The sequence below is a fragment of the Heterocephalus glaber genome, unplaced genomic scaffold (genome assembly GCF_053883595.1).
Source record: "Heterocephalus glaber isolate CG9 unplaced genomic scaffold, H.glaber_assembly_v1.0 deba00001760, whole genome shotgun sequence".
In the NCBI taxonomy this organism is placed as follows: Eukaryota; Metazoa; Chordata; class Mammalia; order Rodentia; family Bathyergidae; genus Heterocephalus; species Heterocephalus glaber.
The window spans coordinates 4,659,682-4,673,295 of NW_028258457.1; the positions used below are offsets into that span (position 1 = coordinate 4,659,682).

General features: G+C 58.6%; 1 protein-coding gene across 4 annotated transcripts; it reads left to right on the plus strand.

The window, feature by feature from the left end:
* Window positions 1-7,129: 7,129 nt before the first annotated feature.
* Matk (megakaryocyte-associated tyrosine kinase) lies at window positions 7,130-13,241 on the plus strand. 4 transcript variants are annotated; one of them, XM_021244836.2, is made up of 13 exons: window positions 7,130-7,269; window positions 8,228-8,286; window positions 8,541-8,654; window positions 8,746-8,861; window positions 8,962-9,181; window positions 9,483-9,576; window positions 10,422-10,487; window positions 11,367-11,466; window positions 11,542-11,626; window positions 11,701-11,774; window positions 11,875-12,070; window positions 12,618-12,704; window positions 12,779-13,241. In XM_021244836.2, the coding sequence occupies exons 2-13, from the start codon at window positions 8,278-8,280 to the stop codon at window positions 13,097-13,099; spliced, it is 1,482 nt and encodes a 493-aa protein (XP_021100495.1). In that variant the 5' UTR covers window positions 7,130-7,269; window positions 8,228-8,277; the 3' UTR covers window positions 13,100-13,241. The 4 variants fall into 4 exon arrangements, with proteins under 4 accessions (XP_021100495.1, XP_021100496.1, XP_021100494.1 ...); XM_021244837.2 differs by lacking the exon at window positions 7,130-7,269 and adding an exon at window positions 7,553-7,570; XM_021244834.2 differs by lacking the exon at window positions 7,130-7,269 and adding an exon at window positions 7,591-8,113.
* The last annotated feature ends 373 nt before the right edge of the window (window positions 13,242-13,614 follow it).

Here is a 13,614-nt window from a genome sequence, read left to right on the forward strand (position 1 = left end):
TATTGTATGACCATAATCTCTGACTAGTTCAGAACACCCCATCACCCCAGAAACACTATCCCCTCCCCAGCCCCAGCACCCCAGTCCACTTCCTGTCTCTGGAGTCGCCTGTCCTGGGCATTTCCTGTCTGTAGAGCCCATGCTGTGTCCTCTGTGTCTGGCGTCTCTCACTGAGCACGGTGTCCTCAGGGTCCATCCATGCTGTGGTGAGCGTCACAGCCTCGCTCCTTTTCTGAGTAACATTGTAGTGTGTGGCTGGACCTCACTATGTCCATCTGTCTGTCCATCCATAGATATTTGGGCTGTTTTCACATTTTGGCTATTGTGGAAAGATATACAGTTTTTCATGGCTACATAGAATTCCTCAAATGCAATGTAGCTCAGTGGTGAGTGCTTGCCTAGCATACAGGAGGCTCTGGTTTCCATTCCATCACCACAAAATAATAATAATAATAATAATAATAATAATAATAATAATAATAATAATAAATAAAGAGGAACAATCTCTAAAAACTGAAAGGGCTCTTGGAAATGAAAAGTCTTTTTTTTTTTTTTTTAAAAGTCTTGATAGCCCAAATGTCAACAGGAGGGTTGGAGAAAAGTGTGAAGGAAAAGGCATCAAAAGTAGTATGAAAAGAAAAAGGTAAGGGGAGTGAGCAAGAGACAAGAGGATTGCTGGGTGTGGTGGCGCATGCCTGTGATCCCAGAACTGGGAGGCTGAAGTAGGAGGATCGCCATGAGTGTGAGGCCAGCCTGGGCTACATAGTGAGTTCAAGACCAGGCTGAACTACATAGGGAGACCTTGTCTCAAAAAAAAAGAAAAAGAAAAGAAAAGAAACAAGGGGATCAATCCAAGAAGTCCACATCGGGGGAGGGAAGCACTCCAGACATGAAAGAACAAAGATGGAAAAGTGGAAGAAATAATCACCAATGATATCATTGAAGAAAATTTGCCTAACTGGGCAAAATGTCTCAGGCCTGTGATCCCAGCACTTGGGAGGCTGAGGCAGGAGGATCATGAGTTTGAGCCCAGCCTGGGCAACACAGCAACTTAGCAAGACCCTGTCTTAAAATAAAACAGGCTAGGGATTTAGCTCAGTGAGAAGGCCATGGATACCACCCCCAGTCTGGCCAAAAAGAAAAAGCCACTTCCTCCAAGCTCTAATGTACCTGGTTTATCTCTAGTTACTATCAAAGACCCCGGGCACATTCTTGGTATTGACAGCTCAGCTCAGAATGTGGTTGGAAAATTCTACAGAACAGGCAAAGGTTGTGCTTATTTATGGTTTGCTGGGAAATTCTGCAGGAGGTAAACACTCCAGGGTCATTCCAGAACCATCCTGGCTGTTATAACTCAAGATGACTGCAGTCATGTCAGTCTGGGCTCCTGCAACGAGTTAGGCAAGAAATGTTCTCTCTGGAATCCAAGGAGCTGCACATTCCCCAAATACAGGAGCAAACTAAAGGGCAGAAGCTATATTGCAGAGCTCCCTTTGTGTTAAAGAAAAGAGGAGCCAGGACCACAGCTAGGCAGCAGCCACAGGAAAACCTGGATGTGATTCATAGACACATAAAACCAAAGTGACCATTAACTCTAGAGAAATCAAAAAGCATGTCCTAGAAGATTAGTACTCTTAGTGTATGCTGCTCCAATGTGGGCAATATTTCCACATGATAATATAAGACCAAATATTCATTTAACCAAACAGTATGATTAAACTATTTGGGGGAACCAGGTCTGGTGGCACACATCTGTGGTCCCAGCATTCAGGAGGCTGAGGCAGGAGGATCTCCATGAGTTCAAGGCCAGCCTTGACTACATAGTGAGGTGATATGCCAAAAAATTTTTTTAAATATTATTTGAGGGCCAGGATTTAGCTCAGTGGAGCCACACCTGCCTGGCAAGCCCAAGGTCCTGAATTTGATCCCTGGTATGGAAAAAAATAACATAAAAATACTATTTGAAGGAAGGAATACTCCCAAAGAGCTAGGTAAATCTCAACCTTCAGGAATAATTGATAGACAATGTCCAACTGATAAGTGAAGAGGTGTGTAAAACTATTTGGAAACGTGGAAGTAATGCAGAGAAACAGAACTGGGCCCAGCAATGAAACCTTTGGGAATGGTCCACACATTGCTTGCTTGCTTATTAATTAATTAATTTATTTATTTGCAGTACTGAGGATGAAACCCAGGGCCTTCACACTGAGCTCCATCCCAGCCCTTATTTTTTATTTTAAGACAAGGTCTCTGTAGGTTGCTAAGTTGCCTGGGCTGGCCTCGAACTTTCCATCCTCCTGCCTCAGCCTCCCAGAATGCTGAAATCACAGCCCTTGCCACCACACCCAGCCCAACTCAGTCAATGAAGGAAGAGTTCGGGCACAGCGGGGAGAGCAGACAGCTTCCCATCAAGGCACCCGAAGCAGGTGGCCTGGAGAGACCCAGGGAATGGAGTAGGCCCGCAGCCCACAGCTGGTGTCGCCAAAGGAGAGGTGACGTTTTCCTAGAAAGAGCCAGCGCCCGCCCCTGATTCCCGCAGTCCCCAGGCAGGGGGAGAAAAGCTAAATTTAAAGGTGTGCTAATTGGGGCAATGCAATCAGACAGTGCTGGGGCTGAGGACAGGATGGGCGGGGACAGCTTCTCCCGAGTCGCCCCGCCTGGACCCGCCTGGCTCCAAGCGCCCTAGGCCGGCCACCTCCTGCGCATGCGCCCTAGGTGTCCTTGCGACCTCAGTGCCCAGCCCCTCCCCTTCCCGTGTACCCAACTGGGAGCCTGGTTTTCCAGTCTGCAAAATGGGAACAGAGGCCGGGTGTAGTAGGGCACACCTGTAATCCCAGCACGCTGGAGGCTGAGGTAGGAGGATCCCCGCTAGTTCGTGGCCAGTCTGGGTTACAAGGTGAGTTCAGACCAGCCTGAACTACATAGCAAGACCCTGTCTCAAAAAACCAAGAAGATGGTCGGGGATTTAGCTGGGCCGGGGATTTAGCTCAGTGGTTCTGCCGCCTGCCCGAAAGCGAAAGGACATGAGTTCGATCCCCGGTACCAAAAAAACCCCCCCAAAACAAGAAGAGGGGCTGGGGATTTAGCTCAGTGGTTCTGCAGCCTGCCTCACAAGCGCGAGGTCCTGAGTTCGATCCCTAGTATGCCCCCCCCCCCAAAAAATGATTCCAACTTTCCTTTAGAGCCGGGGATTTAGCTCAGTGGTTTCATCGCCTGCCTTGCAAGCGCAAGGACCCGAGCTCGATCCCAGGTACCAAAAAAAAAAAAAAGACCAAGAAAAAAAACAAATGATGCAACAAAAGCCTCCCTCCCAGGTGAGAGGCGCTGCTCCTTAACTCCCCTCAAATTTTGCTGGCTTTAAAAATCTATTTTGTGGGTCGGGGATTTAGCTCAGTGGTTCCGCCGCCTGCCTCAAAAGCACAAGGTCCTGAGTTCCATGCCCGGTACCAAAAAAATTTTTTTTGGTACCAGGGATTGAACTCGGGCCCTTGCTCTTGCGAAGCAGGCAGCGAAACCACTGAGCTAAATCCCTGGCCCCCCAAAAATTGATTTTGAAGCTGTGCATGGTGGCGAACACCTGTCATCCCAGCATTCTGGGAGGCTGAGGCAAGAGGATCTCAGTTCAAGCCCAACCTGGGGCAACTTAGCCACTTAGTGACAGCCGATCTCAAAATTAAAAATAAAATGGCCTTGGGGCTGGGGATTTAGCTCAGTGGCACCACATCTGCCTGGAAAGTGCAAGGTTCTGACTTCGATCCCAGGTACCAAAAATAAATAAATAAATTGGGCAGGGTGTGGAGCTCAGGGCAGATGGCCTGGGTTCAATCCCCAGTACTGGGTGGGGGGTCTGTTTTGAGGACCCACTATGTGCCAGTCAGACATTGAGCTCACAGCAAAGTGACAGAGTCCAAGTCCCCTGCCCTGGGGAGATGACATTCAGGAGAGGATGCAGCTAGTAAACAAAGCAACTCTCTCTCCTCAGCCTCCAAGCTAAAGATGTCTCCCAGCTTCTCCTGTTCCTGGGTGTGGTCTTCTGGCCACATTCCACACATTATGATGAAGGAACAAGTCATATGATCTCCCAAAAAGAGTCCTTAAAAGGAGGAGCGGGTCTCTTCTCCTGGCCTTCCTCCTTCCTAGTGGCTGGGAAGGCAGATGCAATGGCTGGAGCTGGAGCAGCCACTTTAGAGTTGGAAATCTGTGTGCTAAGAGGCAGAGCAACAAGATGGCAGATGTCTGGGACCCTGACACAGCCCTGAATGGCCTCCCTCAATAATGATTTGGGTTTTCCATGCCATGGAACTCAGGCTAATCTTAAAGGATGCATTGTGTAATGTGCCTGTCACTCAGCTCCCTTTTTTGCTACCTATTATGATTTATGGCGGCATTAGGAAAAGGGGAATAAGTGCTGTGGCATGCCTGTCAGGAGTCTGCAGTCCACCGGAGGGGTCTGCCGACTGTTTTGGCCCTGGCCAGCTGTGTGACCACAGGCAAGTGTTCTCACTTCCCTGGGCCTCCAAGCCTCAAATGAGAAATGTGGCTTTGAGGACCTTGGGAATCTGAGGAACAGTGTTCATGCAAAGATGGAGATGAATGATACCCGGATGTGGGAAGGGGAGCTGCTTGCAGGGAACTCCTGCAGGCCCTACTTTCTGGAGTGTGGGAGCCCAGTGGGAGGAGAAAGGAGAGCTCTGGGTGCCAAACTGAGCTCACTGGGCTCTGTCCCACAGGCACTGGGGAGTTATGGAAGGATCTAGAGCAAGGGAGGACCACAGTCACTTCCCCTCCTTGGCTACGCAATGGAGAGGAGTGACAGCAAGATCAGAAGGGGTGGACTCCTGGGTCACCAGCCTTCAGGGGACCAGGGCCCAACAGAAGTGCATTCTCAAGGTGCAGCTCCCCTCCCCCATTCCTTCCATCCAGGCCAGTGAAGTGGGGTGACAGCCAGGTGGCTGGAAGCAGGATATGTGGTGTTGCCACCTCTGGGGACTCAAAGAGCCATGGAATCTTAGAGATTCAAAGTGGCCAGTTTTTGGTTGCATCCCTGGATGGGAACCTCACTCCCTCTGACCCAGATAAGTCATAGGCTCAAATCTGTTTTCCTCAAATCAGGTGCAGTTCAGTGCCCTGTATGCACACCCAGGGGCCCTGGGGAGGGCTTTAGGTGCATCTCCAGCACCAACAAGATCCATTTACAGCCTGGTGTGGGGCGCAAGTCCACCAGCACTCGGGAGGCTGAGGCAGGACGATCAATGTGTTTGAGGCCAGCTTGGGCTCCATAGTGAGTGCAAGGCCAGCTTGGACTACATATCGAGACCTTGTCTCAAAAAAAAAAAAAGAAAGAGGGGCCGGGCATTTAGCTCAGTGGTTCCGGCGCCTGCCTTGAAAAGCGCAAGGTCCCAAGTTCAATCCCCCATACCAAAAAAAAAAAAAAAAGAAAGAAAAAAAGAAAAATCAAGATCATCAATTTGCATCGAGAAAAAGCTGACCCCTCCTGCACCCTTTCTGTATCCCTGGTGTGTCCAGGGAGCCTCTCCATCGGTCCCAGGGTGTCCTGAGTGCCCCTCACCACGCAGCACAGGCGCCTGTGAGCAGAGATGGTGCCCTGCCTGCATGCGACGTTCAGGCTCACAACAGACCTGTCCTGGTTGGGTTTCCGCTCTGTTTTCTCTTGACGCTTCTATTTCAGGCAAGCTGTAGGGGCTTTCCATAAGGTGTGAGCCCCGCGTGACCACAGAGTGACAGCTGCATGGTCCCCGGCCCTTTGGGGGACCCACTGCCTAGGCCTCCTCAAAGCTAGCTCTCCAGAACGGTGGGTGCTGAATGCGGGCGCCGCTGCCAATGGGAAATGAAAACAAAACGAAACACCACTAGGGAACCATCTGCTTCCCCCCCTCTGGCCACTGCTACAGGTGGAGGTGTCGCTTTTGAGGACGTCCCCACCCCTCCAATTGATTCATGGGTAACACAAAAGGGATCAAGGTGCATGGTCTCACAATTTTTTTTTTTTTTTGGTACCAGGGATTGAACTCGGGTCGTTGTGCTTGTGCAGCAGGCGGTGAAACCACTGAGCTAAATTCCCGGCCAAGTGCATGGTCTCAACAGTTTCCCGGGCCTTGCCGCATAATATTCCACAGTGTGACGTTCTGGAGTTCTGCTATTGGGCCTCTGTTCCCAGACTCAAGGGAGAGGCGGAGTCAGCGATGCTTAGTCCCTTGGGGGAACACATTTAAAAAGGCACAGGTAGCTGGGCATGACGGTGCATGCCTTTGATCCCAGCTTCACAGAAGGCTGAGGCAGCAGGATCTCAGTGCAAGCCCAGACAGGGCAATTTAGTGAGATGCTGACTCAAAATAAAGAATCAAACAGGCTGGGGATGAAGCTCAGTTGCAAAGGTTCTAGGTTCCATTCCAGGCTCCAAGATTAAAAAGAAATAAAAAGGCGCGGCCTCCCCGGGCATCTGGGTCCCCTTCGTCCCTCTGTGAGCCCCATCTGTGTCACTGACGATTCCTCCTCAGCACTGTGACCTGTGGTGGGTGAGGGCCGCTCCCAGGGCCACCACCGCGGCCAGACCCAGAGTGATGTCCATCAAAGGAGAGCGAACTTGGCCCCAATTTCCGTTCCTGTTGATGATGATACCCATAGTGGCTGGCATTTGGGGGTGCCATTGTTCTGTGGCAAGCACCCACAGATCCCTGCAGCACAACCTAAAAGGAGTGAGGCTGAGAGCGCCAGAATTGCAGAATGGGAAGGGTCTTCATCGCTCAGTGGGTTGCTTACCTTCCCAGATAGGCAGCTCACCCCTCCCACCACCCCGCCCGTGCGCGTGCACTCGAGCATGCACTCGCGCGCGCCACCTGCTCCGCCATCCGACACCCCCCCCCCCGCCCCACTCCCCAGGGTGGATGCCAGTGTGCGCCCTGCGGCGCCAACGTCAGGGACCTCCAGTGTTCCCGGGGACCCCCCCCCCCCCGGGCCCCGCGCAGGAGGCGCCGGAGACAGTGGGGGCGGGGCGGGGAGGGGCCGGCGACGGAGGCGGCGCGCGGAGCGGACCGCAGTGCGGCCGGCGCTAGGACCCGCGGGGGCTCCCAGGCCGCGGCGCCTCCGGCTGCCCCCCGCCCCTACACCCCTCTCCAAAAAAATGAGGAAACGAAGCAGCAACTTGATCCAAGTTGTGCAGCCCGGGCCGCCTCGGGGTGCGCAGCCGGCTTGCGGGGGCCCCTCCTGGTGGCGGGCGCGGAGCGCGGCCCGCAGGCACCCTCTTAGCAGGTGAGCACTGGCGGATGGGAGGAGACGCCCCGCGGCGGTGGGGAATCCCAGGGCTCGGGGTGCGGGTGGGGGATCCCGGCGGGGTGGGTGCGCGGCCCCGATCCCCCGGCGCGCGCACGTGAGTTGTGCGCACCGGGCCGGGTGAAGCTCGCGCGCCAGGTGTTGGAGCGCGGGCCAGGTGCGCGCTTCCTCTGGTGTCGGCCGCGCCGAACGCGCGCACCTGTCTCCAGGTGGCTTTCGCGGGCGCGCGCAGGGAGGGCCCGGGTGTGTTCTGCGGGCGCGCGCGTGTGTACGTTCATCGGTATGCGTGGGGACGCGCGGGCGGGGCTGCCTATGGGGGTGCGGAGTGAGGACGGGAATGGGATTCACTGCTCCCCACCCGCACCTCGCCACTGCCCTGGGGACATGGAGGCAGCCAGGAGCCTCCAGGCCCCGGCCGAGGACTTCGGTGCCTGGTGCCTCCGTTCTAGGCAGGGCAGGGGCAATCACAGAGGCTCCCGTGGGGGACCGAGGAGCCAGCCAGACTGGGTCGAGGCTCCAGCCCCGCCCTACCCTAGGGTCAGAGGTTCTCAGGAATGACCTTGACTCATGTCTGCCCTCACTGCGGCCGGGCCACTGGCCGGGAAAGAGGAAGAGCCACGCTCAGTCAGGTGGCACCCGGCTCCCTAAACTGCTGGCTGCGGGCCCTTGAGCCTACCATTTCCCCAACCCCGCTCCAGCCTGGGACCGTCGCCTCTGTGCCTGTCTCGGGCCTCAGTTTCCCTGTGGGGGCAATGGCGGGGTGAGGCTCCGTGGCTTCCTGGTTGGCATTTGGTGGCCGTGACTCGGCTAAGGGACTTCCCCGGTAAGGTCTCTTCCAAGGGGCGAGGGGACTCTCCTCGTGGCCGTCGGCCCCACCTCGCCGCTGGATGGAAGGAACTGGACACCGGGGCCCCCAGCTTGCCTGTCCCTTCCCCAGGTGAACCCTCGCTCCGCCCGAGCCGGGCACCGCCGCCCTTCGCAGCCAGGATGCCAACGGTGAGTACCCCCAGCGTGGCGCCTGCCCCCACCCTGCGGTGGAGGGGCCCGCGGGCCTCAGCTCCACCCCGCGGAGGACGCGCGCCGACCTCCGTGCCACCGGGGCCGGGCTCTGGCGCTTCTAAGTCGCGCTCTCGCCCTAACCTCCTCTCCGCGTGCCGCTCTGTTCTGTCCCTCCCGTCCCCCCATCGGCTCCGGCTCCGCTCTGCCCGCCTCTCCTGGATGTTCCTCCACCTCCTGCCCTGCACTCCCAGAGGCGCTGGGCCCCGGGTACGCAGTGCATCACCAGGTGCGAGCACTCGCGCCCCAAGCCCGGGGAGCTGGCCTTCCGCAAGGGCGACGTGGTCACCATCCTGGAGGCCTGCGAGGTGAGGACGCGCGAGTGCGCTTCGGCCGGGCTGGCAGGGGCCGCGCCGGGATCCCGAGCCGACCCCTGCCCTGTCCCCGGCTCCCCCACAGAACAAGAGCTGGTACCGCGCCAAGCACCACGCGAGCGGGCAGGAGGGGCTGCTGGCGGCGGGGGCGCTGCGGGAGCGCGAGGCCCTCTCTGCGGACCCCAAGCTCAGCCTCATGCCGTGAGCGGGAGAGGGCAGGCCCGGGCTGGGGGACCAGGTGGGCCGGAGGTGTCCCCAGCCCGGCGGCCCACGCGCCCTCTCGGTGCCGCCGCCGCCGCAGGTGGTTCCACGGGAAGATTTCGGGCCAAGAGGCCGTGCAGCAGCTGCAGCCGCCCGAGGACGGGCTGTTCCTGGTGCGCGAGTCTGCGCGACACCCCGGCGACTACGTGCTGTGCGTCAGCTTCGGCCGCGACGTCATCCACTACCGCGTGCTGCACCGGGACGGGCACCTCACCATCGACGAGGCCGTGTGCTTCTGCAACCTCATGGACATGGTGGAGGTGGCCGGGCAGGGCACCCGGGCCTTGGGAGCCCCCCTCTCCCCCGGAGACGCATCTTTCCCGGATGGAGGGGGCGTCCCGTGGACCCCCACCCCTTGGGTGACCTGAGTCACCCTGATTCTACCTCTGGGCCCGGGGTCCTGCAGCCTTTTGTTCCCATGGAAACCGGCCCACCTTGGCAGGGACCCAGCCCCCTCTCCTGCTCCCCAGCTCCTGCCCTGAGACCCCACCCACGAAGGGATGGGTGCAGGGGCTCCCTGTGCCCCAGATCATGCTCACACCACCCCGCCCTGCCCCCCAGCATTACAGCAAGGACAAGGGACCCATCTGTACCAAGCTCGTGAAGCCCAAGAGGAAGCAGGGGACCAAGTCGGCGGAGGAGGAGCTGGCCAGGGGTAACAGTCACCCCAGGCAGGGGCAGGGGCGGGACCCTCCTGGCCCACCTTAGCCACTCTTCGGACTCTGCCCGGCAGAGGGTCACTCACAGGTTCACATAAGCTCCGTACAGACCAGACCACCACACCTGCCCCTCCTGTGTCCCCATCAGCCACTATGACCTGAGAACTCCATCTGGCACCTCAGCCCACCTCCTGTGCCCTCCAAGGCCAAGTTCCTTCCAGGAGTGACATTCACACCAGTCAAGGCCCTCCGTGCCCCAGCCTTTTTCCTGGAGGAGCTCCCCTTCCATCCTGGCCCCTGCACCAGGGCTCCAAGACATCTTTCTAGCATGAAAAATCTATCTGCATGCCGTCCCTGCTCTGAATTCTGTGGCTACCGCATTTCCAGGCTCCTCTGTGAACCTCCTGCTCCACACACATCCCTGTGTTAATCATGGCATCCACATTTCTTGAATGCCTCTGGGCCACCTTGTGTCCTGTTCCCTTCCCCTGAAATGCTTTTCCAGCCCCTGAGTGCTGCAGTGCTCATTATTCAAGGCCAAAAGCCAGTGCCTGGCCTCCACTCCCCAGTCATCCCTGCAGCCTCTCCAGCTGATGATGGTGTCCCCAGAGTCCTGGGGACCGTGCCTGGGAGAGACCAGTGTGTACCCTGACTGCCTGCAACTTCAGAGCTTGTGTCTTGGGGGGAAAGAGGAGGAGCCTCCAGAAGCTGCTGCAGGGAATGAGGGCGCTTGGGAGAGGAACAGGAAGGCCGGAGCCCTGTGCAATGCCAGATGCCCGGCTTGGAGGAACACAGGTCTGGGGTGGGCCATGGGTGCCTCTGACCTCTCTCCATCCCGCAGCCGGCTGGCTCCTGCACTTGCAGCACCTGACGCTGGGCAGCCCCATTGGAGAGGGGGAGTTCGGAGGTGAGGGTGCGGGCCACCAGCAAGGGTGCAGGGGCCCAGGCTGAATTCAGACCCTTCCTCGTGCCTACGAGCTGTGTGATGGAGGCTGAGCTTGCACACTCTGAGCCTCAGTTTCCCAATTTTGTTGTGGGGGGCGGGGGGTGGATAGCAGGTGTCCTGGGCGTGAATGACCTGGGTTGATGGCCAGGCAATCCGAACAGTTTCCTTGAGCTGCTAGGTTCTCCCTGTTCTTGGTCTCTCTGCTTGCCTGAGATCAGTACTCCATTTTTTTTTTCCACTCTTGGAGGTGGACCTCAGGGCTCTCACCTTGAGCTACATCTCTGCTCTTTCCATTTTTTATTTTGGGACAGGTCTCCCTAAGTCACTAAATTGCCCAGGCTGGGCTTGAACTTGTGATCTTCCTGCCTCAGCCTCCTGGAGTTCCCCACCATGCCTGGCTCCGAGTGATTTTAAACCATATAGCACGTTGCAAGGCTGAGGCAGGAGGATCTCAAGTTGGAGATCCAGCCCGAGCAATTTAGTGACTTGGTGAGACCCTGCCTCAGAATAAAAGACAAAAAGGGGCTGGCCATGTAGCTCAGTGCAAAGGCCCTGGGTTCAATTCCCACCCTCCTAAAGGAAATAAAGAGAAAAAAAGTAAAGAAAAACTTGCAAACCACTCTGAGACTCAGGGCTTTGCAGACAATAGGAGGGGACCGGATTGGGCCTGGGCCGGGGCGCCTCCGGACCCCCTCGCTTCCTGCCTCTCTCAGAGCTGGGTCTGGGGCCTGTAGGGCCGTGGGCCTTGTTTCTGGGCCCCACCTCGCAGCCGTGGGGGTGCATAGATGTGGCCCTGTGCCCTGTGTGCTGTGGTCCTGACCCCTGTTCCCCGCACCTCAGCTGTCCTGCAGGGGGAGTATCTGGGCCAGAAGGTGGCGGTGAAGAACATCAAGTGCGACGTGACGGCCCAGGCCTTCCTGGATGAGACGGCGGTGATGACGTGCGCGCGCCGGGGTTCGGTGGGGGTTGCGGGCTGGGGTCCCGGATGGTCCTCACCCCCACCTGTGCCCCCCAGGAAGCTGCAGCACCGGAACCTGGTGCGGCTCCTGGGCGTGATCCTGCACCAAGGCCTGTACATCGTCATGGAGTACGTGAGCAAGGTTCGGCGCGGGCCAGCGGGCGGGCGCGGGCTCGGGGACAGGGCGGCGGAGCCCATGGCGTCCCCCACCTGCAGGGCAACCTGGTGAACTTCCTGCGCACGCGGGGCCGCGCCCTCGTCAATGCGGCTCAGCTCCTGCAGTTTTCGCTGTGAGTGGGGGCCCCCGCGGGGGGGAGGTGGGTGCTGAGCTCGGGGAAACCGAGGCACGGGGCAGGGAGGAGCCGGGAGCTTCCCGAGGCCCCTCCCCAGGCACGTGGCCGAGGGCATGGAGTATTTGGAGAGCAAGAAGCTGGTCCACCGCGACCTTGCCGCCCGAAACATACTGGTGTCCGAGGACCTGGTGGCCAAGGTCAGCGACTTCGGCCTGGCCAAAGCCGAACGCAAGGGGCTGGACTCCAGCCGGCTGCCGGTGAAGTGGACAGCACCCGAGGCCCTCAAGCATGGGGTGAGCCTCCCTCCGACCCTCCACCCCCTCCCGAGGATTTGGGGTCCTGCAGAGCTGGCTTGGGGCCCAGCGCTGTTGCATGACCCTCAGTCCATCCCTGGGCCTCTCTAACCTCTAAGGGAAATGGCTGTGCCGCCTACTAAACAAGAGGCCCACAGTTTCCCCCTCTCTTGGCCTCAGTTTCCCCCTCACTGAAGTGGGCAGAGCTTCTGCCCTGCAGTCTGAGCGCCACTCAACTGTGGAGGGCCTGAGGGGTGGAGTCTATTGGTAGGAGACCAGAGAGGGAGGGTCACAAACCTGGGGGCAGCCGGCTATGGTGGTACCCACACCTGTCAACTCAGCACGCTGGGAGGCTGAGGCAGGAGGATCTCAAGTTGGAGCCCAGCCTGGGTGACTTAGCAACTTAGGGAGACCTTGTCTCAAAATAAAAAGGGGCTGGTGGTGTAGCTCAGTGTGCAGGCCCTGGGTTCAATTCCCACTACCCCTCCCCCCAAAAAAGAAACAGGAACTTTGGGGGCCCCACCTCAACCGCCCTCTGACCCCACAGAAGTTCTCCAGCAAGTCAGATGTCTGGAGTTTTGGGGTGCTCCTGTGGGAAGTCTTCTCATACGGAAGGGCCCCATACCCCAAGATGGTGAGTGGCGTTCCCGGCGAGGCCGAGGTCTCCAGGCTTAGACTCCCGCCCACGCGCACGCCTTGTGTCTACAGTCGCTGAAGGAGGTATTGGAGGCGGTGGAGAAGGGGTACCGCATGGAGCCCCCCGAGGGCTGCCCAGGCCCCGTGCACGCGCTCATGGGCAGCTGCTGGGAGGCGGAGCCCGCGCGCCGGCCGCCCTTCCGCAAGGTGGCGGAGAAGCTGGCGCGGGAGCTGCGCAGCGCGGGCGCCTCGGCCCAAGGCGGAGGAGGCGGAGGCGGTGGCGGAGGCGGTGGCGGCGGCGGTGGCGGCGGCGGAGGCGGCGGCGGCGGTGGCGGCGGAGGCGGAAGCCAGGACACCAATGGCTCCCCCTCGCCCCTAAGCCAGGAGCCCTGAGCCCCCGCCAATGTGGGACCAGGGCCTCGAGGACCGAGATGGTGGCGGGTGCAGGGCCGGCTTGCCGGGGCGCAGGGCAGCCCGTGGACCGCGCAGCCCCGGAACGAAGGGCGATCGCCGCCATAAAGACTGCTTCCGAGGACTGGCCTGTCTGCGTCTCTCTGACCCTCGCGCCTCCACCTGCGACCGTGTTCCTCGTACGCCAGGAGCCACCCACGCACGGCGGCCCCATGAGTGTGCTCGCTGGGTCCTCTCCACGCCCAGAGACCCTGGGCCTCTCCAGCCCCCACCGGGTGGCAATCTGCGGGTAGGCACTGTGGGTCCTAGGTCGCCTATGTTCTGGACCTAGCCGGCTCCTGCCCCCCCCCCCGTGAACTGGAGCCCACCCACGGGCTACTGTGGGGACACCTTTCCCTGGGGCCATGGGGTCCCCACTGCAGTCGGCCCACAGGACAAGGTATTCAGTGGAGGAGCCAGGTGCCCTGAACCCACCCACCCATCTACCCATCCTCCCC